Source organism: Drosophila suzukii, chromosome 3 (genome assembly GCF_043229965.1).
Source record: "Drosophila suzukii chromosome 3, CBGP_Dsuzu_IsoJpt1.0, whole genome shotgun sequence".
NCBI lineage: Eukaryota > Metazoa > Arthropoda > Insecta > Diptera > Drosophilidae > Drosophila > Drosophila suzukii.
In genome coordinates this window covers 69,029,655-69,056,733 of record NC_092082.1, presented here as the reverse complement: position 1 = coordinate 69,056,733, position 27,079 = coordinate 69,029,655, and the positions used below count along the sequence as shown (strand labels likewise).

The following is a 27,079-nucleotide window of genomic DNA, read 5'->3' as shown; positions in this document are numbered from 1 at the left end:
GCAAGTAAAATGTAAAGTCCAAAAGTCCACTTAACAAGAAAATTGTTTCCATGAGCATTTTTCTTCTTTTTTTTTTCTTGCTGCCCTATGCATTAAAACCATTTCCATGCCCTCGCTTATTATTAGCTGTGCCAGTGTGTGGGTGAAGGTAGAGCCATACAAAATACTTTGCACATTTTTATGACCGTGACAGTGCGGCCAAGAAGCCAAGGAACCCACGGATACTGCCGGCTCCTCCTGGCCCTCGCTTTTCCCATTTCCCATTTTCCATTTCCAGCCTGCCAGCCAGTCACCTCCATTATGTCACACACCCACCCACGCCCACGGAAGCCCAAACAATTTTCCCCCGAGTTTATGAGCGTGAAAAAATGTTTACTGGTTAGGAGCTTCAACATGTTTTTTCTTTTGCTTCCCATTTTTTTTTTTGCGAAATAAAGTCACTGTTTTATGTTGCAGGGAAAAAAAGGTAATTAAAATGTTTTTTGTAGTCGAAAAACGAAGCATGTCGGGGGGAGATAAAGTTCTTTATTTTAAGTTGCGAAGTTTGCACCTCTTCTAGGGTAATATGATGTTTATGTATGGTTGTTTTGTTACCATCATTTTTTTTTATCATTGGCTTAACAGAAACATCATTTAACGGAGTCTTAAAATGTTATTACATGTTATTAAAAGCATGAGAAGAATAAAAGAAAATCGTTTTCTGAGCTTAAAATATATTGTTGCATACTTTTAGACTCCTAAAAAAATGTTATTTCCAAATCCTTTGCCTGTTGTGTTGCAAACCCCCATTATATATAATTTTTCTCTTTACTTTAAGTTGCAAAGTTTGCACATTTTCTAGAATATTATAATATTTATGTATGGTTGTTTTGTTAGCATCATTTTTCCCTATCATTGGTTCACCAAAAATATCTTTTAAAGGAGTCTTAAAATGTTATTACATATTTTTAAAGGTGTCTGAAAGTATGCAGTGAATAAAGGAAAGCTTAAAATATATTGTTGCATACTTTTAGACTCCTACAAAATGTTATTTCCAAGTAGAGTTGTTTTGCGAGCCCCCCTGTAAATATCATTTTATTTATTGTGGCATTTACATTTCGCTAGTTTTTATTTGGAAATTCATAACTCAATGCCAAGGTGGAAAGGTATAAATACAAAAACAAGGACATTGATTTCGTCCTTATCATCCGTTTCAAGCCATTTCACTTCATTTACTTCGCTCGCAGCCCCGAGTCCAAGACTGATTTCGTTTGCGGTCTGTGTTTCAGTTTTGGTTTAAGATTGGATTTGGGATTGGTTATGGGACTGGGTTCGGGTGGGATTTGGGTCTTTCCTTTCGCATTAGGCACCATCAAGGTCCCCCAATCCGAATGACCGTTCACCGCATCCTCATCAGTTGCGCTTCATTGTGTTTTATTCGTTGCCGTTGCTGTTATCGCATGTTAACACTTCATGGCAAATCCCAGTCAGCCAGCCAGCCATCCAGCCAGCCAGCCTGATGTCCTTTCCCATCATCATTCGAATGACCTTTCGTTTTGGGGGCGTGTGGAACATGTAGGACTGTGTGAATTCCGCACACGCTTAGTTAGTTTCTGCCACACGCTTTGCGTGCAAAATGTCAAAATACATTTTACTCGGATTTATGGTCACTGGCCGCCACCAACTCCTCGTCATCATCATATACATACATATATAATATATGTACTATATATGCTTTTGGGATTTGTTCTTGTCTTTGGCTATTTTTGGGGATTTACACGCTTACCACACATACGCACACATGCTCGGGCCGAAATGAAAATATTATGCTACATTTCATTAGAGGAGCCCTCATACACATCCCCACATCCTTGAATGCTTTACAGCCACTTAAAATAGATTAGCTTTCAACGTTTCGGGCTCTTAGGCAAAACAAAACGGACTAAAAAAAAGGGCAAATAATAAATGGACCAACCATTATTCATGTTGGTTTTTCTTTTGGAAGGTCTCGCCCGCAGATGTAATAGAAAAGCGATTGAAAACATAAGCAACTGTCAATGATATAATGTCGGAAATCAGAAATAGTTATACGTGACAGGTCTCAGAGATGGCAAGTTCGAGGACCCCAGACAAAACGACACTTTGATAAATGAAATGGCAAACATTTGAAGGCCAACAACTTCTCAATCCTGAAAAGTGGTCACAGTGGGATGAAGACTTGACTTTGCCAAGAAGGTGGGAAAGGAAACGAAAGCCATGATAAGAGAGTACTTGCTTCTCGAAGAGAATCAATTTATTTCCCTTTTTTTCCAGCCGGAAATCTATAAGTCCCTGCGATTATGGGCCCCAAGCTCTTCCCAAAAGTGAGACCCACTGAAAGGGATCTGTTCGCTTGATGGCCAATCCAAGCCCGTCCATATTTCATTTCATTCGCCATGGCTTCTTCAGAGTTATAGCAAGCCTTCCTTCGCCATCACATCTCACATCATGTCTGCTGGGAAAGGCCAAACTAAAAATGCTCTTTCGCTCCATGTGGCCCCATCATCGCAATCTGTGTCCTACTGTTGCCGCAGCTTCCACAGCTATTATTGTTCCTCCAGCTGCACTGAAAGAAACAACTTAGTAAATACAAAATAAAAAATTTTTCTGTTACCTAAAGAATATGTGAATATTAAGTTTATCAATAATAGTTAGTTTGAAGATTTTGACTTTTAATTTTGATATAAAATAATTGTTATATAAAAAAATTTTGATAATAAAATAATTCGAATGAACTTAAAGTAAATACGATTAAAATCGTATCTAAATTTTCTACCTTGATTTATTATTATGAAAAAACATAGTAAATACCAGCTTAAATATTTCTCTTTTACTTTAAAATACTTTAAAAGTATTAAGTTTAACAATAATAGTTAGTTTGAAGATTTTCAATGGAGTATATAAATTTTCTACCTTGATTTATTTTAAAACTAAATATGTATATAAATAATATTTTTATTTTTATGTATAAAATTTGTTTTACCAAAACCTCTTTTTTTTCAAAGTGTACATGTTGTTGAGCGCCATGGCGGCCCACAAAAAAAGGGCAAAAATATTAGCTGCCTCTCAATCGTTCAGCTGAAGAAAAACCCTTGGCGAAAAAAAGGAACATAAAAACGAAGAAAAGGGGTCAGTTGGTGGGATGAACAAAAAATATAAAATGGTTTATTTATGCAAATTGTCAATGGTTTTTGCTCTTCAAAAGATAGACGAGACCTGCTTTTAACCGAATTGCCTGGCAACTGAGTGGCGAGGCCGTTGACAGACCATTTTCATGGCTGAAGCATCTAAGCCTTTAATTGAAATGTATACCAATGAGCTGTAGCTACTGAGTTCATTGTCCACCCAGACCCAGACCCAACGAAACTAAATCAAACACGTGCCCCAGGGAAGCAATTGGCAAGAGCAAATGAGCAGCGCTCAAAAGCGGGCCATAAAATATTTACATTGCCCGCTAATAGCGTGACTTGGCCTAAAACCAAACATATTCGAACAAACAATCAGGTATTTGGCATGCCAAAACTTCATAAACCCAGCCATGAGCGCAATCTACACAATTTTCATTGTAAATTTCACTCGCCACCGCAATTTCTGCTGCATATTTGTTTAAATGATAATCAAATGCAGAACTCTACCCCCATTTATCACCTGTGTATGTGCGGCTTGCCAGTTTGGATAGTACTTTTTTTTCACCTTTTCCGTTTTTCAAATGCCGCTAAAGTTCATAGAGAAGCTTTATCTACATCCCAAAAGGGCTTTAGGTGTTCTGTTTACCTCTGCTACCCCGAATGGCAGTTTGAATAGCCCGTTGGCAGTACACTTTATATATCTGTCTGCGGATATTTGTATGTCCGAGTGCCTGTTGACCATCGGAATGGCCGGCCATCGTCAAAGGGGATGCCCTCAGCATTTATAGGCTAACCAATGACGGTCTAAACCATTAAATGCAGCCGAAAGTGGTTTCTGCGCGTACTTACATGAAAATAATTGCTGTCAGATGGTGTCTGTATACGGTTTTTGGCTATAAAAATAACCAATTAGGTATTCAGTGTCGTTATTAGTTTTTATTATCACTAATTTGTATTTGCAAGGGAAAGGGAAAGACAGCACAAAATTTTATTTTTAGTCAGGTTTCTTATTATAATATTCACTTCCCGTCTTATTATACCTGTTCTTATAATTTTCTCCATATATAAGCAATTATTCAGTGCTATTATTAGATTTGCAAAAGAAAGGGAATGATACAGAAATTTATAAGTATCTCTATAGAAAAGAAAAAATATAAGAAATTATTCATTGTTATTTCTATTATGTTTAATTGGTATTTGCAAAAGAAAGTAAAAAAAACTGAATAAAGTATTTCTTAGTCAAAATATTTAATATTATTTTTATTTCCCCAAGTATTTTTAGTAGAAACCTATACGTTTTCCTACAGAAAACTTTTAAACCCACCCTTAAAGCCGTTGCTAATTGTCTTAGTCTAACGATTCACCTTGCCTAACGACTATAAATGCTTTGGCCTTAGTTTTGTTTTGAAAACACAACCAGGAGCTCACATGTTGGATCGACAAATAACTTTGAGGCTTTTGCAACTTTTTCTGCTGATGAAAGGTTCCTTTAGAGGTTCCTCTGAAGGTTTCCCCTTAAATAGTCGTGGGTGAGCGAAAAAATGGAGCCTAAACAAGTTCGCAAACTCTTTTTTCTATTCCATCAGCTTGTGGGGAACACGAGGAGCTCGCCTGTATGCCCTGTACACAGCCTAAATGTTCCTATCCCTATGTCGATGAACCACTCTGCATTTTCTTTAAAATATGCCACTTAGGATGTGGCTGCAAATTTGGATACATACGCGATGATCTCAGTAATCAATGTATTCCTAACTACGAGTGCAAAATTCCAGTGCGACAGCTGAATGTTCCGATTTTATAGATTATTTTTAAGGATAAATTAAAGAGGGATTACTTAATAATCGGTGACCAGTAATAAAACCAAAATTGACATGTAGATTTCAAGCTAATTCTTAAAATTTTGTCTTAGGCGTAGTGCATAAGTTATGAGAAAAACAAGGTGTATTTCTGAGTTTTTGACAGTGTGTTTTCTCTATAAACTTCTAGATGAAAGCAAATTATGCAAGTTATTTAAAATATTCCAAAGCTTTTACTAGGTTAAAATTAATTGAAAATGCTTTGCACTAAATAAGTTATAAAGTAAATTGTAGTGTTTTCCGAGTTTATAGCTGATGGCCATGGTATCCAGTATTATTGTCTTTGTCAATTTACATTCTACGAGATTTTTATGGCCCTGTACTTTGTGTCTTGTTTCTATTGCTGTTTCATCCACTTGGTTTCAGCTCTCTCTTTTATTTTATGACAACAACACGAAATTGTATCTTGGGAATTCTATGTTTTTAGCAGCGAAAGTTTTATTGTTGATTTTTGCGGTGCTCCAGATTTACGACTCTGTCGGTGTCCTGGCCCCATTTCAAGGAAATTTTTCCTCTGTTTTGGTTCGTTTTTGTGAGCTGAGGCTGCCGCCAGTTCATAAAGCATACAATCTTAAATCTGTGCTTCCAGATTTTTCTTCCTCTACCACATAAATATTAATTTAGCCGCAGTTACTTTCGTTCTTATTACGTTTTATTTTTCACTGCGACTCATACTTTTGATATGTGACATTTGTTTGCTTGCACTTTACTTTATGAATGGAAATTATGGCCCTGCATTTTTATTTTTGAGCTTGTTTTTATTGCCGCAGCCTGTCGTTATGTTCAAGCTGAAGTTAAATGGTTTCTTTGTTGACTTTTATGAATGTAATCAGTAGAAAAGTGATTGCCAACATTCATAAATAGGCCAAAAGTAATGGACATTTTATGAAGTCAACCTGTTTGGGTGATTGTTGCCTGCCTTTCTAAAGTTATTATGTATACCAGGAATGTCCCCAGGGAATCAAATAGAAAATTCTGTAAATTAAAGGTATTATTGTAATAACATTTAAAATTACACATCGAAAGAGAACATTGTAATCTTTCAACTAGGGATTTACCAGGCTATTTAAATTGACATCCTTTCAGATAGATGCAAAACTGCATTTCCGATTTATTTTGTCAATATTAACTCAGTTTTGAAACCAAACTCAGTGAATATTTTGCCATGCCGTGCCCATCAATTATTTAGCATATTTTATAAAGTTTCTATTGGCTCACAATTTTGATTGCCCCATGGAATTGACCAAAAAAGCGCACACAACATTTTGCATTTCCGCTAAGCTGAATTAAATGTTAATACTTCCGACGTGTTTCCGTTCAAATGCGCATAAATTTCTAACAAATTTAGCACAAAATGGTTATTATTATATTATTTCACAAGACTGACCACGGGTTTTCGGGGGGCCTTTTAATGGGAAGGCATAAAAGCAATTAAAGCCCAGGCAAAGTGCTCACACGTTGGCAGACACAAAACTGTTATTATTATTATTATTATATTTTTTCTGCTGGCCGCTGTGGGCTTTTTGGTTGAATTCCATTTAAGTTTCGTCGCCGGAGCACCGAAAATAAAATTAAATCACCCATTAGTGGTAGATTCTCGTCTCATTTTTTGCCACACCAAAGTGTATTTTGTGCGTATTTACGTGCTCCATATAAATTTATTATGTTTTAATTTATTGGTCGTCATTAAGCCTTATTGCTCTTTCTCACTGAAATAATTTAATGTGTTTTTTTGGAAATAAGAAATGTTTATTTTTAAAAGCCCACTTCAAGTGGTGGGTAACGACTTAAGCCACTAAACAACTGGACAACAATATATCAGAAACAAACAGATCGAACAAGAGCCACAAAGGGGATTACGGTAAAGAGCCCTTGGACAGGACTCCGGCGATAGCTCCGGATAAGGTTGGGGAACCCCTTTCCTGGTCCCTTTCCCACTGCCCCCATATAATCGAAATGGCGAACAGTGGTGGCCCACAATAAATTCAAAACTTTCCGCCCCCCAGGGCAACACACCTCTTTTTTCTTCATCTCTCTCTCGGTTTTCTGGCCATTTAAATGGTGAACTTTTATGGAAACAAGCTTACACGCATTCATGCTTCCACTTTCACTCCACTTTCTGTGGAGAAAGGACTTATAGATAAGGAGAAAGCCATGACAACAAACCCATGGAACTCTTAATTCCTTATGGCCAACAACGATTCCGCCCGCCTGCCAATTGTTTAATGAGCTGAGTTTTCCCCGCTTGTTTTTCCATTTTCTTGTTGCGTGTTTTGCTCATTTCGGTGCTACTAAGCAGCGGAAATTGTCAGATAAGGGAATTTCACAAAAGTTGCTCATTTTAATCGAGAAACTTTCGTCTAGTTTGATTGCCAAGAACTATATGTGTGTGGGGTCCCCAGGGCTGTGGACAGCTGAGGTCTGGTTTTATCTTTTATTGAGGCCTGGGCGTCGAGAAAATTGACAAATAATGATAACAACAAGGAGAGGCTGCTGGCGCAAAACTTGTTCTAATTATAAAGTTTTCAGAAGCAAATAGTAGTATACTGTCTGAAAATGTTTTAGTATTTATGCAGATACGAAAGTAATACCAGCTGTGGTTGGAAAAGGCGAAAGTTTAATAAATCTGCATCAGTTTCTATATATTTTCTTTACTGGTTTTAACAGATGGCGTGGAATAAGTACAATTTATAGTTGACCTATCCACAAATTGGTATTAATATTTATAGCACAATCAACCATAAATCCAATAAGTAAAAACACTCCATCCGATTGGAAACTAGGACCTCACCATCCCTTAAAAATCCTCCCCTTACTCGATCCTTCAGCCGCAAAATATGCCACAAAATATTTAATATCCTTAAACATCCTTCTATGGTGTGTGGTTACACATTCTTTCCACCGCCATAAATATTACGGCAAATATATATTAAATATCTTCAAACAGCTCGCTTCCAATTTAATTGTTGTGAGTGCAATGAAAAGGGGATAAGCCCTTGTTCGATATTAATAAGCCTTGAGTACGTGCCATAAATAAAAGTGCACATTCCGTCGAGCAAATAAAGTGCTACCGACAAAGGAAAAAAAATGGAAAAGAAAAGTGGGAAAATTCACAAGCCTTCACTCTGCGTTAAATGAAGTTGCGAGTAGCTGGAGAGCCCACCTGTTTCGAACCAAAAATATGCATTTAATCCTGATGTGCATTTAATTAATGCTGAAAGTAAACACTCCTTCACTCCACCTCTTTTTTTTTTACCATTTTTCAGCCAATAAATTTACTTTAAGGCCTCTGGCGGTATTACAAAAAAATTAAAGATGATAGGGCGTGAAACATTTTTGCACTCTGGGGATCAGAAGTAAATCGAATAAAAATGGACTTGCCCGGGGCGTATTAAGGGCTTAATTTAATGGGTATACACCGCGTCGATATTCCCTTGTTTTCAATGGATTGTAATATTTAATGTTTCACCCTGCTCTTTAACCACAGGTATGCGCCCTATCCAAACGCGCCGTGATACTGCAATCCTCGGATATCCTCGCCTATAATGAGCTCCCACTCCATCAGGCCAACAGCATTAATGGCAACAATGTGGGCGGCATCACGGCCATGGCCTCCAAGTCCTCCGCCCCGCAGAACATCATCGCCAATGCCGGGCTGAGCTACGAGGATGTGCTGAACGATGATTTCCAGTTCGACATGGATGGCCACGATGTGATGGTCTTCCTGCACATTCAGAAGACGGGTGGCACCTCATTTGGCCGCCATCTGGTGAGGGATCTCGACCTGAAGGTGAGTTGGTAAGGGTAAACCTTGAAGGACCTTTGGTAACCAATACTTTATTTTCTAGCGCCCCTGTGAGTGCCAGCGGCAGAGAAAGCGCTGCTACTGCTTCCGACCGCATCGCAATGAGAACTGGCTCTTCTCCCGCTACTCGACGGGCTGGAAGTGCGGTCTCCATGCCGACTGGACGGAGCTGACCAGCTGCGTGGACGTGGAGCTGGACAAGAACGAGGGCGAGACGGCCAAGCGGCGGTACTTCTACATCTCGCTGCTGCGCCAGCCCATTGCCCGCTACATGTCCGAGTACCGGCATGTGAGGAGGGGCGCCACCTGGAAGGGATCGCGGCATTGGTGCCTGGGTCGCCAGGCCACCGCCGCCGAGCTGCCCGCCTGCTACAAGGGCAAGGATTGGCTGGATGTGGACCTCGATCAGTTCGCCGGTTGTGAGTCCAATCTGGCAGCCAACAGGCAGACCCGCATGCTGGCGGATCTTGCTCTGGTCGGCTGCTATAATAAGTCCTCGATGCCCGCCCATGAGCGGGATCGGGTGATGCTGGCCAGCGCAAAGCGCAATCTGGCCGCCATGGCCTATTTTGGACTGACTGAATATCAAAAGGTAGGGTTTTCAATGGATATATTCTTCGGTTACCATATTAATTTCTTTTCCTTGCAGATGTCCCAGTACATATTTGAGGAGACCTTCAACCTGCGCTTCGCCATTCCCTTCGAGCAGCACAATACCACCATCTCGGCGACTGCTGTCCAGAATCTTCGACCCGACCAGAAGCGTCGCATCGAGAAGCTCAACGGCCTGGACATCGAGCTGTATGCCTTTGCCAAGACTTTGCTCTTTCAGCGGTGAGTACGGGATCTCTACCTCATCGCCACCTATGTATTGATATTTATAACACTTAACTTAATTGGCTTATGTGCCGATAGAACATGGCTTTAGTTATGTTTTTCCTTGCGCCCCTTGTTAGTTACAGTTCACAGCAAGTTTATCTGGTCGGGTAAACCCGATCGAGTCTAGTGGGTCCGGTTCTCTAGATTCTTCCTTGCATAGCATCATCATCATCATCGGGACGTCTGGTCGAAGGTCGATGACTCAGGTCCACGTTCTTTGTAGCGCTTTGTATCCCATGAGGGTGCGAGAACCCTTTGATCATCAGGGGCCAAGCCAGTCGACGAGTCCTTTGTCGCCGTCACTTTGTGTTGTGTTGACATTGGGCCTGGCAAAGGTATATTGTGCGGAAGGAAAAGAGAATGGATCCCATGGAACCATCATTAGATCGCGTTACTTTTTACGCGCGTTCAATGAACACTGGTTATGCATGGACAGGCATGGGAAAGTTATATAGAAGGTGTCTCAGCGCAGGGAAATTGTCATTAACATCATTTATATTACTTTTGGTTTCGAGACATCAAAGGATCAGCTCATTGTGAAAACCCTTTTTCATTTTCCATTTTATTATCATTTTGTTTTGAGTGGAGTTGTGGGAGAGCCACTAAAGATGAGTCTTTGGTATAAAATTTCAATATTTTTAAAAACTGTTAAATGTAAGGGGTCTTATAGAAATTTTATTTGGAGACAAAAAGTAATATTAAAATAGTTTTTTAAAATTATTTACCAGGAAATGTACAAATATGAGAGTTTTTTAAGGATCCAGATCTATTATATATACCTTTTCAGAGTGCATTGTCTTTTATTGATCTGTTATTGATATCCGCAAGATTTATTTTGTGTAAGGTTCTATAAGAAAAGCTTATGTTATGCTAAGGATAGGATACCCCCAATAGTTTATCGATCCTCCATTTTGGTCTCAACGAAAAAAAATGGAGAAAAATACATTTTAAACGGTTTTTTGAAATTAAAAAGAGGCAATACAAAAATATGTCAGTTTTTTAAGGATCCAGATCTATTAAAAATTATATTTCAGAGTGCATTAGCTTTAATTGATATCCGGAAGATTTCTTTTGGTTTAAGGATCTATAAGAAACGTTTCTGCTATGCTGCGAATAGGATACCCCCAATAGTTTCTTGATATAAATCTTCGGCACAGCTGTGTGTGGTTGACCCACCCAGAATCTCATGCTTGCCTGCTTTAACCTAGAATTATCACCTCCCAGTTGTTAGAATCTTCCGGCTATTGTTCGCCGTCAAAGAAACAACCAGCTGAGCAGTTGTGACAATCCCACCGGAGGGAAAGAGCGGGGGAAAAGAGCAGGAGACACAGGCAGCTACCGCAGGATCAGCAGGATATCATGAGGGTCTCTAGCCAGATTAGCGATGGCCGATTGCCCAACTGCCTGGCGTGATCAGAGGGAAAATCATTTCCATTTTCCACGCAATTCAATGCGCCACAATTCAATTCAACTCATCGCGCAGGCGCAACTCGCCCATTTCCAACACATTTCCTTCTAATTATGCGGGCATCGGATTTCGTATCAAATTAACAACTTATGCTGGCTGCCAGCTGGGTTGGAGCTAACGGATAGAGAGCCCATTCAGCCATCAAGTCCTATTCCTATCCTTGTACTCGCAGTCGAGCAATCCTCGAAAGCAATCGCATTTACTTTGTAGACTTCAAGGGGAAGGAGAGGCCCAGACAGATGCGAGTGTGTCTCTGCTCGTCGGCTACGCCACATTTCCCATATATGAGCAAACGTCAGGGAATGCGGAACCCCGTCGTCCTATGTATCTCCACCACCCCTGCCCAAGGACCTACCCCCACCACGATTTTTTTGAACCCTCCTCGTGCTGTCTTGGACTACAATTGCAACATTTGCGCGCGCTAAAATGAAAACATTTTCTTCACTTATACCAGGCCGACGTCCGACGTCTTGACAAACACACAGATAAGACGGCTGGGGTAGAAAAAGAATTGTGGCACGAACTACCACCAAATAAAGCAGGAAGAAATACATAGTATTTCGGTTAATACGAAGTCTGAATACCCTTGAAAGGCATCTTTTTATTAAAAAGTGTGAATTACATCAATGTTTTTTTGAATGATTTTGAAAACTATTAAAAAACTAAAATAACTGCGGGAAAAATAATAAATAATAAGAGCTATAATAATCATTAACTATAAGGAATGCACTTTATAAGACTTCCTCTCTAAAATTTGTTCAAGCAATGGAAGTACATCAATAATGGTGATAGAATATCTAATTTATTTAATATTTATAAATGTCTTAAAAAGACTAAAATTACAGTATTTTACTTAATGAGTTAAAAACAAATATTGTGGAGCTAGGTCGTACTTAACACGGATTTATTGTATAATTTCTTGATTTAAGCGGATTCTTTTCCATCCCTTTATAAATAAGGATTTTACTTTTACATAGGGTTTTATGTGTTACTTATAACCGTTCTGTGAATCTTGAATAATGTAATTAAACATTTTCATAATTTTTCAAAATCTCAGTGAATCGAATATAAAGAATTCACTGCCGTTTCAATGTCTGTGGGAAATACCCAACCTGACATATAGGGTATACCGCACAAAAGTGAGACAACGTAGGATCGTTGCAGCGACCCTTGCTCGAGGGTTGTTTTCTTCGTTCTTCCCCTGGCCCTATCTCCTACCCGCTCTACCCAACTACCCATCCCGCTTCCTCTCACTCGGCCAGCTGAGCCCGATGTTTGCCTCAGCGATCTTGGACAGAAGGTGAGCTCAGTTAGGTTTTGACAGCGGAACGCGTAGGTACAGCGAAACGGGTAGCAACGGGAAAGTGGGTTTAGTGTAGAACAGAACAGACCACTAAGTACAGAACAAATAAATTATAAAACGAACTACAGACGATTTGTTAAACAGTTTACCTTAAATAACTAAAAAAGAAACCAAAACCGAAAGTTAAAGTTGTGTTTATGTTTGATCGTTGAGTTATTGTTATTTCGAAAGTTAAACGAGCGTTATTTATGAGAACCTGAGACCGAAATCCAAAGAAACCAAGTTAAACGGAAAATCCAGAAAACACAAGTTCGAAAATGTCTTTCTCCAAGGCCAAGTTGAAGCGTTTCAATGACGTTGATGTGGCCATCTGTGGATCGCCAGCTGCCTCCAACAGCTCGGCGGGATCGGCGGGCAGTGCCACGCCCACAGCAACGACAGCAACAGCCGCTGCTCCGCCCACCGTTCAGCCGGAACGCAAGGAGCAGATCGAGAAGTTCTTCAAGGACGCCGTGAGATTTGCCTCCAGCTCGAAGGAGGCCAAGGAGTTTGCCATTCCCAAGGAGGACAAGAAGTCCAAGGGATTGCGCCTGTTCCGTACTCCCTCGTTGCCGCAGCGCCTGCGTTTCCGTCCGGCTCCCAGTCACACGGATGCGGCGGCCAACGGAAGCGGAAGTGGCGCCTCCACGGCGGCTTCTACTCCCCTTCATTCGGCAGCCACCACTCCCGTGAAGGAGGCCAAGTCCGCCAGTCGGCTGAAGGGCAAGGAGGCACTGCAGTACGAAATTAGGCACAAGAACGAGCTCATCGAGAGCCAGCTGAGCCAACTGGACGTACTGCGTCGCCATGTGGAGCAGCTGAAGGAAGCGGAAGCCAAGTTGCGAGAGGAGCATGAGCTGGCCACCGCCAAGACGGATCAGTTGATCGAGGCTCTGACCAGTGAGAATCTGTCGTACAAGACCCTAAACGAGCAGCTGGGTCAGGAGCACGCTGATCTCCTGGAGCGTTTGGCCGCCATGGAGCACCAGTTGCAGCAGCAGCGCGAGGAGCACGAAAGCCAGGTGGAGACTCTCGTTGCCGAAAGCGAGGCACTGCGTCTGGCCAATGAGTTGCTGCAGGCGGCCAACGAGGAGCGCCAGGTGGTGGAGCAGCAGCTGCAGGCCCAACTGGCTGCCCTCCAGGCGGACGTGGCCCAGGCCCGTGAGCACTGCAGCCTGGAGCAGGCCAAGACGGCGGAGAATATCGAGTTGGTTGAGAATCTGCAGAAGACCAATGCTTCTTTGCTGGCCGATGTGGTCCAGCTGAAGCAGCAGATCGAGCAGGATGCCTTGTCCTATGGCCAGGAGGCCAAGAGCTGCCAGGCGGAGCTGGAGTGTCTGAAGGTGGAGCGTAATACACTGAAGAACGACCTGGCCAACAAGTGCACCCTCATCCGCTCTCTGCAAGATGAACTTCTCGACAAGAACTGCGAGATCGATGCCCACTGCGACACCATTCGCCAGTTGTGCCGGGAGCAGGCCAGGCACACGGAGCAGCAGCAGGCAGTGGCTAAGGTGCAGCAGCAGGTGGAGAGCGATCTTGAGGGCGCCGTGGAGCGCGAGAAGAGCTACTGGCGCGCCGAGCTGGACAAGCGCCAGAAGCTGGCCGAGAACGAGCTGATCAAGATCGAACTGGAGAAGCAGGATGTGATGGTTCTCCTGGAGACCACCAATGATATGCTGCGCATGCGCGATGAGAAGCTGCAGAAGTGCGAGGAGCAGTTGCGCAACGGCATCGACTACTACATCCAGTTGAGTGATGCTCTGCAGCAGCAGTTGGTGCAGCTGAAACAGGACATGGCCAAGACGATCACCGAGAAATACAACTACCAGTTGACTTTGACCAACACCAGGGCCACCGTGAACATTCTGATGGAGCGTCTCAAGAAATCCGATGCCGATGTGGAGCAATACCGCGCTGAGCTGGAGTCTGTGCAGCTGGCCAAGGGCGCCTTGGAGCAGAGCTACCTGACCCTACAGGCGGATGCGGAGCAACTGCGTCAACAGCTGACCGAAAGCCAGGAGGCACTCAGCTCCCTGAGATCCTCCTCCCAGACGCTGCAGAGCGAGGTATCGTTGAAGGAGTCCCTGCTCCACGAGCTGCTCGCCGGCGAGGCGGAGACATTGGCTAAATTCAATCAGATTGCAAACTCGTTCCAGGAGCGAATCGATGGCGACGCCCAGCTGGCCCACTACCACGAGCTGCGGCGCAAGGACGAGACGCGCGAGGCCTACATGGTGGACATGAAGAAGGCCCTGGATGAGTTCGCCACCGTGCTGCAGTTCGCCCAGTTGGAGCTGGACAACAAGGAGCAGATGCTGGTGAAGGTGCGCGAGGAGTGTGAGCAGCTGAAGCTGGAGAACATTGCCCTCAAGTCCAAGCAGCCGGCATCGGCTGCCTCCCTGCTGGGCACCCCTGGCAAGGCCAACCGATCGAACACCACCGATCTGGAGAAGATCGAGGATCTGCTGTGCGATCCGGAGCTGCGTTCCGACTGCGACAAGATCACCTCGTGGCTGCTCAACTCCTCGGAGAAGTGTGTGCGCCAGGACAGCACCAGCGAGATCAGCGAGCTCCTGTCCGCCGGCAAGTGCTCCCCGCGTCCCGCCCCCCGAACTCCCAAGGCGGCGACGCCGCACAGTCCGCGCACACCCCGCACCCCACGAACCCCCCGTTCGGCTGCCAGCACGCCCAAGAAGACCGTCCTGTTCGCCGGCAAGGAGAACGTGCCCAGTCCGCCCCAGAAGCAGGTGCTCAAGGCACGCAACATCTAGGCTATTCCTTTGTACCAACTACCTTAACGTACTATTATAAATTATATACCTTAGCTAAGATTCTGATTTGAAATATATTCAATACACACGTTGCATACAACATAACAAGGCCAGAGGTGATTTTGAAATCTCTTTCGAACGAACCCCGACTAAATTCCAAATCTTGTTGTTTTTAACCTCTGGATTTTATTGGGGAAATTTGATATATTAGAGGTGTAAACAGTTTATCATCTCGAATTTTATTCTATGAATTATTCTTTTAAATACCTTTTGAAACATCCTTCAAATCAAATATCTTTTGCAAAATCCAATGAAGTTTGATATGTTTATATTAATCTGTTTACAAAGGTGTCGAAAAATTCTCTGTATGTTGGTCTTAATTCCCTCCTGTTCTTCGAAGAAATTTGATATTAATAAACCCTCCCTACAAGGCTAAGAAAATGATTTTTATGTATCAACTATGTTAGGCATTTATTTACACCCTTCATAAATAAAAGTAATTTTCATTTTCAAACTAGTTTTATATTTCGTTCTCAAGGTGTACAGTTTCATAGTTTGGTTCAAAGTAAACTTTATTTCCCAAAGTCGTAATTTCTTGTATATATAAACCTTTTTTAAAGGCTGTACCGAAACAATGAGAAAATTGTTTACGCTTTTCTTGGCAACCCCGAGGAACTCGTTTTGATTTCGATCGTCGAGTGTGATGGCATTTTCTCAGGCTGAACCTTCTCCAGGAAGGGGTGAATCCATCCATGCAATCCGATGGAATCTTGCGACGCTGATTACGCACACGTGGCCCTTGGCACGGTCTTATTTCCCTGGTTACTCGATGGGAACGGACTGACCTCCTCCTTAGTACCTCAGTTCCTCAATTCCTCAGGCGAAACGGAACAGCTGCGCATGCGCCTGCGCTTCCTCCTCAAGGGTGGTTTAACCTTCTTTAGTAGAAGACCGAAAACGAAGGGAAATACCCATGCACCACCGACAATAACAACCACTGGTAGCTGCAAGTTCGCTTCATTAATTGTGACTTAAGCCTGTTGACGGGGTTTTCCCTTCACCTTTTTTGTTTTTCCGCTCTCCTCCTTTTCCTTCCCCTTAAAAATCCCTGGCAAGCGACCTTTTGTCTTGTTCCGCATAATGGCCGCTTATGACCTTTGACATTTTCTGCAATGCTCACAATGCCCCGGGCAAGGTAAGTGAAGACTTGCCCAAGACGTGGATTTATTCCTCATTGTGCATACAGCTATACAGCTGTACCTTTACCTTATACCATATACCGAATACAGTACCTCGGGCAGCTGCATCAACAATTGAGGGTTCCCTTTTTTTATGGTGGGGTGCTGCACATAAGAAAACAATCTATTGCGCAGAAGTAAATTGAGCAGCTTTTGTAGGCAGAACGACAATGCAAAAGGTTGGGAAAATGGTTAAGGGAAACGGGAAAGTGGGAAGGAAATGCCAGCACAAGTTGGCACCGTAAATCCCCGAAGAAAGTAGATTACGCATTCAGACAAGCGGTGATTAAGGTACAGGCCTACCTGAGTAAAATACGCAGAAGAATAATGTTTTTCGAGAATGTTTACCAGTACAGAAGGTCTCGTTCCATGAAAAATTTGCATTACTATTTCCTAGAGCTATAGAAATTTCATTATAATATGTAAATTATGTAGAAATAATGGAAGTAATGTTGATTAGAATATTTTTCAGCTTTGTCTAAATGTATATCAAAAGTTACTTATAACTTTTTGAATTTTATGAACAATTATCTCTATATGGAAATAACCCAAACAGTTTTGCAACATCCTTATTAATATTTGGTATATAGAAAATTTTCCAGCTTTGTCTAAATCTTTATCAAAATTCACTTATAACTTTTTGAACTTTATGAAACACTTATCTCTACATCGAAATTAAGCAAACAATTTAGCAACATCCTGGTTAATATTTGCCTTTCTCCTTGCAGTTTCGAACATCTGAAGGCAAAGGACACAAACTTTGAGCAGCGCTATGCCAACCTGGGCAACATCTACTTCAAGCAGGGCGTCACGGAATTCAACTGGGACAGCAATGTGGAGGATGGGCTCAGCACGGATCATTGAACTCGAAACCAAATATTACCGATTAGAAACTAGCTGTAGGACACACACCAACTCATAAATATGTAGCTGGGCAGGGAAAATAAGAGAGGGGCGGTCACTAAGGTCACCGAAACGCAGAAGCATCAGCATAAAAATCAACCGAAGGACTTTAAACTAGCGTCTAAGCATAATGTTAATTAAGCAGACAAAAAACATCTAGCGGACTTGGCTTGTTTCATTCATACATAAGTAACACAACTAAAATAGATGATGAGCAAAATCTCAGAGCGCATATTATCTCTAAACCTAATCCTAAGCACAACTATGAAATCCATGACCGTAACTGTACTCCCTGCTGATAAGTCGCACCATGGTAATCCTTAGAAAATGTAAATACTTTGCAAAATATGTGTATTTTATAAAAACAAAAAATTGTGAGGTGGCAGCACACTCGAATTGAAATTTCATCTTCACAGCGCACCTAACCCACACCGCCATAAATTAGATTAATTAATTAATTTGTAATTTGTAATTTGTAGATTTTCGTTTATTGTTACGCCAAGTCTCTGCAAAGCCAAATCCACACACTTAGTCTAAGTGCATAGTGCTTGGGAAATGTTTTCGATCCAACAACGCATTTATTTTATTTTACTACCTAGACTTCACTGTAAATACAGCAGAATAAAGTTAAACACAATCAATTTAAGTAAGAGCATAGGAATGCAATTAGTTTCGTCTATTCTATTATTTTGGCCAGTTAAAGTGAACATATGTAGAACTGTTAGCAGACATCATTATTTCAGACAATAATTAATTGGATATCGATAGCGAGCGAAATTGCAAACTTTGATCAAACAACAAAGCCAACGAAATACACACAAAGCCAATTGCCTAAATCATTAAAGAGCATAAACACATTGCCCATGACAAAAGTAATGTAAAATATTTCAAATATTAATTAATTGCATAATAATCTATGGGGCGTGTGCCATTTTATATAGCAACCATAAATGGAAATATGGAATTGCAAATTTCAAGCAGGTTCACAAAAACAATTTTATTTGCATTTTCATGATTTTGAGAGAAAAGCAAAAACCATTTTGTAGTGAACACACACAGAAAATGCAAACACAACAAATAAAAGCAGGTAAAATTGAATAAAACAAATGGATTATTGAGTATACAAAGGTGTCCTTTATTTATTGCTTTGTCATCAAAATTCGGTGAGTGGGAAAAAGGAGTTGCTTTTGGTAACACAAGGAAAATACTTTTTTCAGGATAACTTAAAATAAAATATACCCAAGTCTAGTTTTGGGAGTGTTGAAATATTAAACATAATAAAATACCATTGCATTGTTTTAGACACACTGGTAAATCAAAACTGTGGTAGTGTACTTTTAGGGCTACTATAAATTTAAACTGTATTGATTTTTCATATATTGTTTTTTATGATTATTTTATATGTGTATCTTTATACTCTGTCTATTTGAAATGCAATTAATATCTTTATTAGCTTACAAAAATATTCCACTTCCCACCGGTCCCAAAATAGATACAATTGTTTAAGCTTAGCTTTGTTTATACTTAAAATAAACAAATCACTTCAATTAGGACCTTTTTAATAGTCCCACGTAATAGTGGAAAAATTTATTTGTCTTATCTTAAAGACAATAAATATTTATTGGGTACTAAATAGATCCTCCTCATATTCCAACACCCCATACGTCATGGATGTTATAAAAGCGCAGAAAACAAACCTAATAATAAGACATCACCCAGACGAATCAAAAAATCTCCGACTAATTTGCACCAATTTGAGGGAACAACTAAACGGAAGAGCAAACATCGTTTTCGCTCCCGTAAGCCCAAGCCCATGGGATCGATAGGAAATTAGCAAAGTCAGTACGCGTACGTACGCCAAAGTGTAAGTTTCGGATTGGATATGCCGGAATCGCAGTCGACGGGTAGCTATCCGGGGAAGTCCTCCCCAGAACTGGACGTTGTGGAGCAGGTGAATGGGAGTTTTGGACGTTGGCAGTTGCGCACCATACTGCTGATATTCCTCTGCAAGATTCCCAGTGCCTGGTTCACAGCCATTATCATATATACGGCTCCTTATCCCTGGAAGGGGGAGCTGGTCTGCCATCCGGCTGAATGGAATGTGAGCCGATCGCGGGCGGAGCATGTCAGCCAGAGCCATCCACTTTGGCAAGATGCAAGGAGCACGGATCGGCTGTTCAATGTGGATGTGTGCAATGCCTATTCGGATTCCCTGGCCCGGGGATTCGTCCGCAGTCATGGTCGCCAGTGGAATGCCTCGGAATCGAAGGAGCCGGATGCCCAGTCTTCGCTACCCTGCGAACATGTGGAGCACATGACGGACTATAGATCCCTGATCATCCAGTTCGATCTGATCTGCTCTCGTCGCGTTTTAGTGGCGGTGACGCAATCTTTTCATGCTCTCGGCGCCCTGATTGGCGGTCTAATGGCCTACTCTGCTCTCAAAATGTTTGTATTTGACTAAAGTATTTATTTTAGCCCAGTGTGATAATTATAATTTCTTTATCTTTAGCATTAGTCCACGACGTTTGATGTTGCTCGGCATGATTGGACAGATATTTTGTGGTAACCTGACTGGTTTAGTGGACACCTACCAGTTGCATATCTACTTCCGCTGCCTTACTTCCATATTTTGTGCCCTTATGTATACTTCCGGGCAGTTTATATGTGAGTATTGAATTTATTAGCTTATTTAAAATTCAAAAATATATTTTTTATAGTCCGAACTTAGTTAGTTCTTAAGCAAAGCATATCAAAAGACTTAAGAAACGAACATAACTAACATACATTTTTTTCTCTAGTAAACGACATCACCTCGGGACAGGCTCGCATCATAGTGATCACTCTCTCAGAGCTGTTCTGGTCCATGGGTCTAGTACTCCTCCCTGCCATTTCCATATACTTTGACGACTGGAGCTACCTGTACGTGGCCATCTCCTCCTCCCTGATTGTTCTGGTTTGGCTTCATCGATGGATAGCGGATTCTCCTCGCTGGCTGCTGCAACACCAGCGGACTGAGGCTGCTCTCCGCCAGCTCCTGGAATCGGCCACCTACAACAACCGGAAGGTTCCACTTACCCTCGATGTTCAGCTCACGGTGTACGCCAACGACCTGGAGCAGATGGCCAAAAAGAAGCCTGGTTACTGCGAAATCTGGGATGGCGAGACGAAGCGAAGCCAACTGTTGTACATTCACTGGATCTGGGGTTGTGCTATGGTGCTATATAACATCATTCTGCTGATGATCCGAAATTTGGGAGCCCAACAAGTGCATGTGAACACAGCGGCCTTGGGTTTTGCTGAGATGGTGGGTGTCTTTGTGGGTCTTTACCTGATCTTATACACACGTCGCCATTGGCGGTGGGCAGGAAATCTGATGATTATAGCCGGTCTGAGTACTTACCTCATATGGCTTTTACCCGAAACTGGTAAGTATTATAATAATAATCAGATATTAACTGGCTGAAAGGTTTATTCTTCCCCTCATAGAACGTAACTCCAGACGAGTGGGACTGGAACTGGTCTTCTGGTTTACCTTAAAGGTGGCCAATTCCGCCTCGATAGCAGTTTTGACCACTTGCACCAGTGAAATTGTGTCCAAGGAGAAAAGGGTGCTCCTGCTGCTGTCTGTGATCTCATTCAGTCGAATGTGCCTGGTCTTCTGCCCGCTGCTGAGCTGCCTCACTGTCATCCATCACCTGGTTCCAATCACCATTTTGGCCACCATTGGTTGGATCTATGGACTGGCCCTACGTCGCCTGAATCGCTACTATTGGAACACAGAGCAGCCCCTGATGAGCCAGGTGCCCACGCCCAATACATATCGTCGCCAGTCGGCCATCATATTGCGCCGCTGCAGCACAGACAGTTCGGATTGCAGTGCCTATAGCAACGAACTGTTGAGCAACTTTGAAAGGAATATGGCAGTCAGTATAGCCGACATTTGGCACATCAACTTCCATCCCTCCAGTGAGATCGAAATGGAGCTGGAGCAGCCCAGACCGCAAGCTTGCAGGTCGCACAGCTCGGAAACCATTTGAAAAGCTTTCCAGAAGCCCAAAAGTAGGCTTTGTTATGTGATTAAAAAATCAAGATATTCCTATTTTTTGTTAATAATAAAAGTGTTTATATATAATTAAGAATTCCCTTAACATGTCCAATAAAAAAACTAAAAATATCTATGTAAAAACACACCCACTTTTAAAAGAATTTCAAACAAGTCTTCATCTCACTAATGAATTTCGCCACAAAATTGAAGGCTTGCCTAAGGGTATCAAACCAAAATCAGAGCATTTAATGTCATGTATTGCTAATTAAATTATACATTGTCTTTTGTTTGAAGTTGGCATTATGGTCTTAATTAGCGAACGGTGCGTTAAAAATTATACCAAATTAAACCAATTTAAATTATAAATTTATGATAATCAATTGATGACGCGGTTTAAACATCCTGGTGAATGTGGGAGCTATGGGTTATAAATTAAGAGGATTATGTATTGCCAATAAAGAGAGCCAAATTAATGTAGGTCAATGCATCAAATGAAGAGCAACACAATCGATGTGTCGAAGCTAAAAAAAAGCGGCAGAGACAATAAAGATTAAAATAGAAATCCGCAAGGAAGGCGAATAAGAATTTGTACAAGCCCGAAAGGTAAAGGCTGATAACGTAAAGTAATAATGTTATGGCTTCCAAGCTATAAACCCCCTACTAAAGAACCTCCGCCCACCTTTTCAGCGGCCAAGATAATGCACACTTGATAGGGGTAAAAACTAATAACATAAAGAGCATTGAAAGACACTCAATCGATCCGTCAGCTATTCCATTAAATAAAATATTTAATGGGCAAACAAACGGAAAACGACTCAATTTTTTTTACTTGCACATTTTTGTCTCGACTGCTTCAAATTAGTTATAACTTATAAAATAGCGCTGAAACTTTTAGAAAAAAATTTCCAAAAAATCAGCCGACCAATAAGTTTTTATCATTTGAGCAAATTCATTAAGTAAATTAACGCTTCGAGTTTCCGAGTGGACAGCCAGTCGGCTCACTCCCTGTCTATAGTTCCCCATGCGACATTGGATTCAGTTGCCATTTGATTCTCGGCCGATTGAGACGCGAGTGCTCCAAGAAGAAAATCGGGGCTGGGACGTGCGAATTGGAAAGCTGCCTTTTACGAAACCCGAACTGCGTGCATAATTTTTATTGCCGCTTAATTAATTTATATTAGTTTGTATGCCATCAAATGAACAAACAACAAAGTGATATCGCGAAAAAATAAATGGTATTGTGAATGAATGAATAGTCAACGGAAATATTTGGATGTTTGCCTATAAACCACAAACAGTGATCGTGAAAATAATATAAGAAGTGATATTTAACTGAAATAAGGTCAGTTGATTTTTATTTAATAATAAAAAATATTTACTATGCAAATAGATTTTCCTTGAAACATTTATTAACTACCTTATAAAGGTGCCTTCAACATTCATTGAATAAAATGTAGACACTGCATTTAATAACACTCTTGTCAAAAAGTCGAGCAATCCATTAACTTGACACGAGTGGCTCACTATTTCAGCCCCATAAGCAATTATAAATTTGCATTTGGGTTCGAAACAAGTCGTTCAGCCAATAATACGACCTACCGCCCCTGTCATTGCCTAGATGTATTACAGATACTGAATAGGAAATTCAAATATTCAGCACCGGCACGACCAGTTTTCTGCAATTAGCACTGCCTGGAAAATTAGGAATTAAAATATTTGCGTTACCAATAAATAGACAGACTGCAGGTGGCACCACTTGTAACCCAGACAATAGCGAATTAGCACCTGTGGAATTGAGGCATAAGGAGTGTGTCAATATAGATAATCCAACAAAGATGAGACAGGCGAATCTGTCGCGAATTAACAACCTAATCTTATTGCAAATCTTTTGCCATATTTGCCCTCGACAAATAAGGGCTAGCAAACAGATAAAGCAGCTATACGAAAGACACCCATTATCTGTCCTTAATCAACCTCCTTTTGGTTTATCGATAAAACAATAATCAGTCGTGATTTGCGATATGATATCATTATCAGTGGAGGAATATGGCACTCTAGAACTTCAAACAGGTTAAACAAATCCCAGAGCTTAGCTAATTTATTAATGAATGAAATTAACAAAGATTACAGACTTATTAATGGTTACAGATGGGGGAAAAAAATTGATTTATGCTAACCAGAAGCTTTTGAAAAATCGTGTCCAGATCATAAGTGATGCAAAAGTTTCCTGCATTCTGTTTTTATAAATATTAAAGTAGGTCTTAACATATTTCCCCATAATTATATATGGCAATCTCATATGTAATATGTTATTACTAATAACGAAAGTCAATCAAATGAATAGAAACCGCAGATATTTCAAGAATCCCGCGTGATATTCAATGCCTTTGATCGACTGATTTCAGCTGTAAACCGCTTTCAATTTATATCAATTGGAAGGGTCGGTAAATAAAGCGGGGGTATTGAAATAAAAGAAATAATAAAAACAAATAAATGAATGGACTCGTTTTTACTCCCTGATCATTCGCAGAATGTTCCACTAGAGAGACGCCACTGGAGCAATGGTCAATCCGTCGCCAGCCCGAGGTGGAGAGCCCACTGTCCCCCACATCCTGCCCAATGAGATGGAGAACGATCTGGACAAGAGGATGGCTTCGCCACCACCTCCACCAGCACCTCCGGGTAGCGATGTCATCGCGGATGTGGTGGGTGACTTTGGCATCTGGCAGCTGAGAACCATCCTCATCATCTTCCTGTGCAAAATTCCCGCCGCCTGGTTCATGGCCTGCATCATATTCACCGGACCGGAGCTCTATCCCATCTCGGAGTTCAGATGCGACACCAGCTACCTGGTCAGCAGTAGTAACTCCAACTTCAGTGTCTCGGATAACCAGTGCTATGTCCTGGATGAATCCACTGGAAGCAGCAGCGAGTGCGAGCAGTTCACCTACGATTCCAGCTTCGACTCCCTGATCATGCAGTTCAACCTGGTCTGCGTGAGGGACATCTTCGTGGCCTGGACGCAGTACTGGCATCTGTTTGGTGTCCTCGTAGGCGGCGTTATGGGCACCAAGATGATGCTGGGAATCAGTCCGAGGAGCACTTATTGTGTGGGTGCCGTGGCACAGATAGTTTGTGGAGTGGTCACTGGATATGCCAGGGATTTCAGCCTCCACTGCGCCTTCCGCTGCCTCTCCGCAGTTTGCTGTGCTATCATGTTCACAGCTGGTCAAGCAATATGTAAGTTTCTTCAAAATTAGTGGAAATACTTATCCTAAATAACCCATTTTATATAAACCCTTTCAGTTGCCGACATCACGGCGGGAATGCATCGCATAGGTGCCATCATTTTGTACGACACCTTCTGGTCCATTGGGGTCATCCTGCTGCCGGGGCTTTCCTCCTTCTTCAACAGCTGGTCCCTGATCTATGTGGGTATCACCTTTCCCACCATTATGCTGATCCTGCTGCTATATTGGACCCCTGATTCACCTCGCTGGCTGCTCCGGCATGCCGTGGATCGCTTCTCCATCGACAACGTGGAGGAGATCGTGCGGGAAGGAGCAGTCATTAATGATCGCACCTTTAAGATCCCTCCGGACTTCCGGCTGCAACTGGAGCAACTGAGTGAGCGACTGAAAGCTGCTCCGCCACCCGCTCCTTGGCGGGATTTGTGGAAGGGGAAGCGGGCCAAGACGCACATGGTGGCCGCCCATTTGGCACTGGCCTTCTTTGTCATCAACTTCATGGGCATGCTACTTAATATAAGATCGTTTGGAAGGGACTATCTGGTGCCCAATACCATTGCCATGGGTGAGTTTATGATTTGAAAACTATTTAAAAGATCTAATTGGTATAAGGTTTTATTTGGGAAACCCATCCCATCGCATACTCTTATTTATGATCTATATTTTTTCAAGGAACTTATAGTAGTCCTTTAATATGTGGCTATCTTTAAAAATTTTATTCATAAAATACAAATAAAATTTCAGTAGATAACTAACGGAAAAGATTTTAGCTCTTACAATATATTCAAAGTATACTACCTAAATTTATAAATGAACATAGTACAAATAAAAACTCTAGCAGATTATAACTAACAGTAAATTGTCAGATAAGATTATAAGAGTGTGTACTATAAAAAAGTATTTATCTAAATTCGTTAGTTAAACATAATACAAAAGAAAATTGTCAGATCATAATTAAAAGTATAATGTCATATAACGATTTATAGTTGAAAGCCATAGGATCTATTGAAATTCCATTGCTAATACATAATCTTTACTTCTGATCTATTTTTATTTTCACGCCTTTGACTAACTCATCTTTTATTTGTAGGATTTTCGGAAATCATTGGTTGCTTCCTGGCCCTCCACTTTGCCCTCAAGCACAACAAGTGGAAGTGGCAATGTGCCGGGGTCTTCAATATATTAGCTGGAATCCTGGGCTGCATGGGCTGGATATTCACCAATGCTGACTCGAGTAAGTAGATCTATACTTATTATTATAGGTTATATTTATCATAAAATTTTTTTCCCCAGTGGATGCTGATCTGAAAGTCAGTCTGTGGATGATCATAGCCACCATTCCCAAGGCGGCTGTCTCCTGTGCCCAGTCGATGATCCTGGCCTGCATGAACGAGCTGATGCCGGCGAACAAGAAGCAGCTCTTCGTCTTCTCCGTGGTCACCTGGGCGAGGGTGTGGCTCCTCTCGGCCCCGTTCTTCAATGTCCTGAGGAAAATCGACACGGCCATGTCGTTGACCTCCTATTGTGTGTTCAGCATTCTGGGTGGAATCTGCACCAGCCTGCTCCTCACGCCCAGGACGAGTGTTTCACCGATTGTGCCCCAATTGGAACCCAGTGACAAAAAGGAGCAATCCCCTCTGAACTCCCCCGTTTGGACCGTCGAATCCGATGTGAACAATACTCGATTGTAGGCGGCGGAGATCGCAATTTTTTTGCCAATTAATAGTCTTTGTATTATCAGCTAATGAAACAACATTCTTCTGTGATTAGGTTAAGTGAATTGTTATTTTAAATGCTTGCAGTTTTACTACAGAATATTGGTTGTTTTTTGAACTCTTAGTCATTTGCTTTGGGGGAAAAACTAGGGGAATATCTTATACAACTTGTCATTTCACCCATTACTCAACGGAAAAGCTTTTAAAATATTTTCCTTAGCTAGCTCACAACGAAAATAATAAGTTCGTTTTTGCTATATTTCCAATTCTACTAAATTTTAACTTGCCCTAATTAACTTACTTTTGCTATTTTTATGTAATTAGTTTTTTTTAGTTGCTTATATTTTAGTTTCTGCTTAAGGCGAAGCAATATGAACTATTTTATTCATTAAGAAACACCAATTAAATGAATGTAGAGTTATCACATCGGGCTGGTAAGCTATTGTCGGGTTCTGAAAGGGGCTCTACTTCCAAATGAGTCTTGGGAGGATGGAGGCTCGGTGGGTCTGGAACCTGGAACTTGATAGTTTCGCAGGAGTGCTGGTTATCCAGGTCCTCAATCAGAGGACTTTTCTGTCCAGTTTCCGGGTTCATCAGAGGTTCGGTATCCTTACGAATGAACTGCAAGCCAAGAAAGCGCATCATGTCCACCTGGCT

At 41.6% G+C, this 27,079-nt stretch overlaps 5 protein-coding genes across 8 annotated transcripts in view; all 5 read left to right on the top strand.

Moving 5' to 3' along the window:
• The window catches only part of Hs6st (heparan sulfate 6-O-sulfotransferase), an 88,565-nt gene extending 70,502 nt beyond the window's left edge, over window positions 1–18,063 (top strand). The window contains exons 3-6 of the mRNA XM_036816721.3: window positions 8,490–8,792; window positions 8,851–9,399; window positions 9,457–9,641; window positions 17,237–18,063. Coding sequence (XP_036672616.2) covers window positions 8,490–8,792; window positions 8,851–9,399; window positions 9,457–9,641; window positions 17,237–17,372 — 1,173 coding nt within the window. The 3' untranslated portion in view covers window positions 17,373–18,063. The remainder of the gene's footprint in view (window positions 1–8,489; window positions 8,793–8,850; window positions 9,400–9,456; window positions 9,642–17,236) is intronic.
• LOC108015965 (uncharacterized) lies at window positions 4,560–5,006 on the top strand. Its single transcript, XM_017082547.4, has 2 exons — window positions 4,560–4,671; window positions 4,733–5,006. The coding sequence occupies exons 1-2, from the start codon at window positions 4,575–4,577 to the stop codon at window positions 4,945–4,947; spliced, it is 312 nt and encodes a 103-aa protein (XP_016938036.3). The 5' UTR covers window positions 4,560–4,574; the 3' UTR covers window positions 4,948–5,006.
• mira (coiled-coil domain-containing protein miranda) lies at window positions 12,297–15,784 on the top strand. Of its 3 annotated transcripts, none has more exons than XM_017082041.4 (2): window positions 12,297–14,565; window positions 14,656–15,784. In XM_017082041.4, the coding sequence occupies exons 1-2, from the start codon at window positions 12,775–12,777 to the stop codon at window positions 15,268–15,270; spliced, it is 2,406 nt and encodes an 801-aa protein (XP_016937530.4). In that variant the 5' UTR covers window positions 12,297–12,774; the 3' UTR covers window positions 15,271–15,784. The 3 variants fall into 3 exon arrangements, with proteins under 3 accessions (XP_016937530.4, XP_036672615.3, XP_036672614.3); XM_036816720.3 differs by having other exon boundaries at window positions 14,638–15,784; XM_036816719.3 differs by having other exon boundaries at window positions 12,299–15,784.
• A 955-nt stretch (window positions 18,064–19,018) lies between the features above and the next one.
• LOC108015963 (solute carrier family 22 member 19) lies at window positions 19,019–21,585 on the top strand. The gene is made up of 4 exons (XM_017082545.4): window positions 19,019–19,859; window positions 19,924–20,078; window positions 20,213–20,839; window positions 20,901–21,585. The coding sequence occupies exons 1-4, from the start codon at window positions 19,294–19,296 to the stop codon at window positions 21,449–21,451; spliced, it is 1,899 nt and encodes a 632-aa protein (XP_016938034.4). The 5' UTR covers window positions 19,019–19,293; the 3' UTR covers window positions 21,452–21,585.
• Window positions 21,586–22,496: 911 nt separating this feature from the next.
• Window positions 22,497–26,540, top strand: LOC108015575 (organic cation transporter protein). Of its 2 annotated transcripts, none has more exons than XM_065867229.2 (5): window positions 22,497–22,694; window positions 23,990–24,699; window positions 24,766–25,272; window positions 25,798–25,941; window positions 26,001–26,540. In XM_065867229.2, exons 2-5 carry the CDS (start codon window positions 24,021–24,023, stop codon window positions 26,396–26,398), a joined length of 1,728 nt encoding a protein of 575 aa, XP_065723301.2. In that variant the 5' UTR covers window positions 22,497–22,694; window positions 23,990–24,020; the 3' UTR covers window positions 26,399–26,540. The 2 variants fall into 2 exon arrangements, with proteins under 2 accessions (XP_065723301.2, XP_065723300.2); XM_065867228.2 differs by having other exon boundaries at window positions 22,497–22,801.
• The last annotated feature ends 539 nt before the right edge of the window (window positions 26,541–27,079 follow it).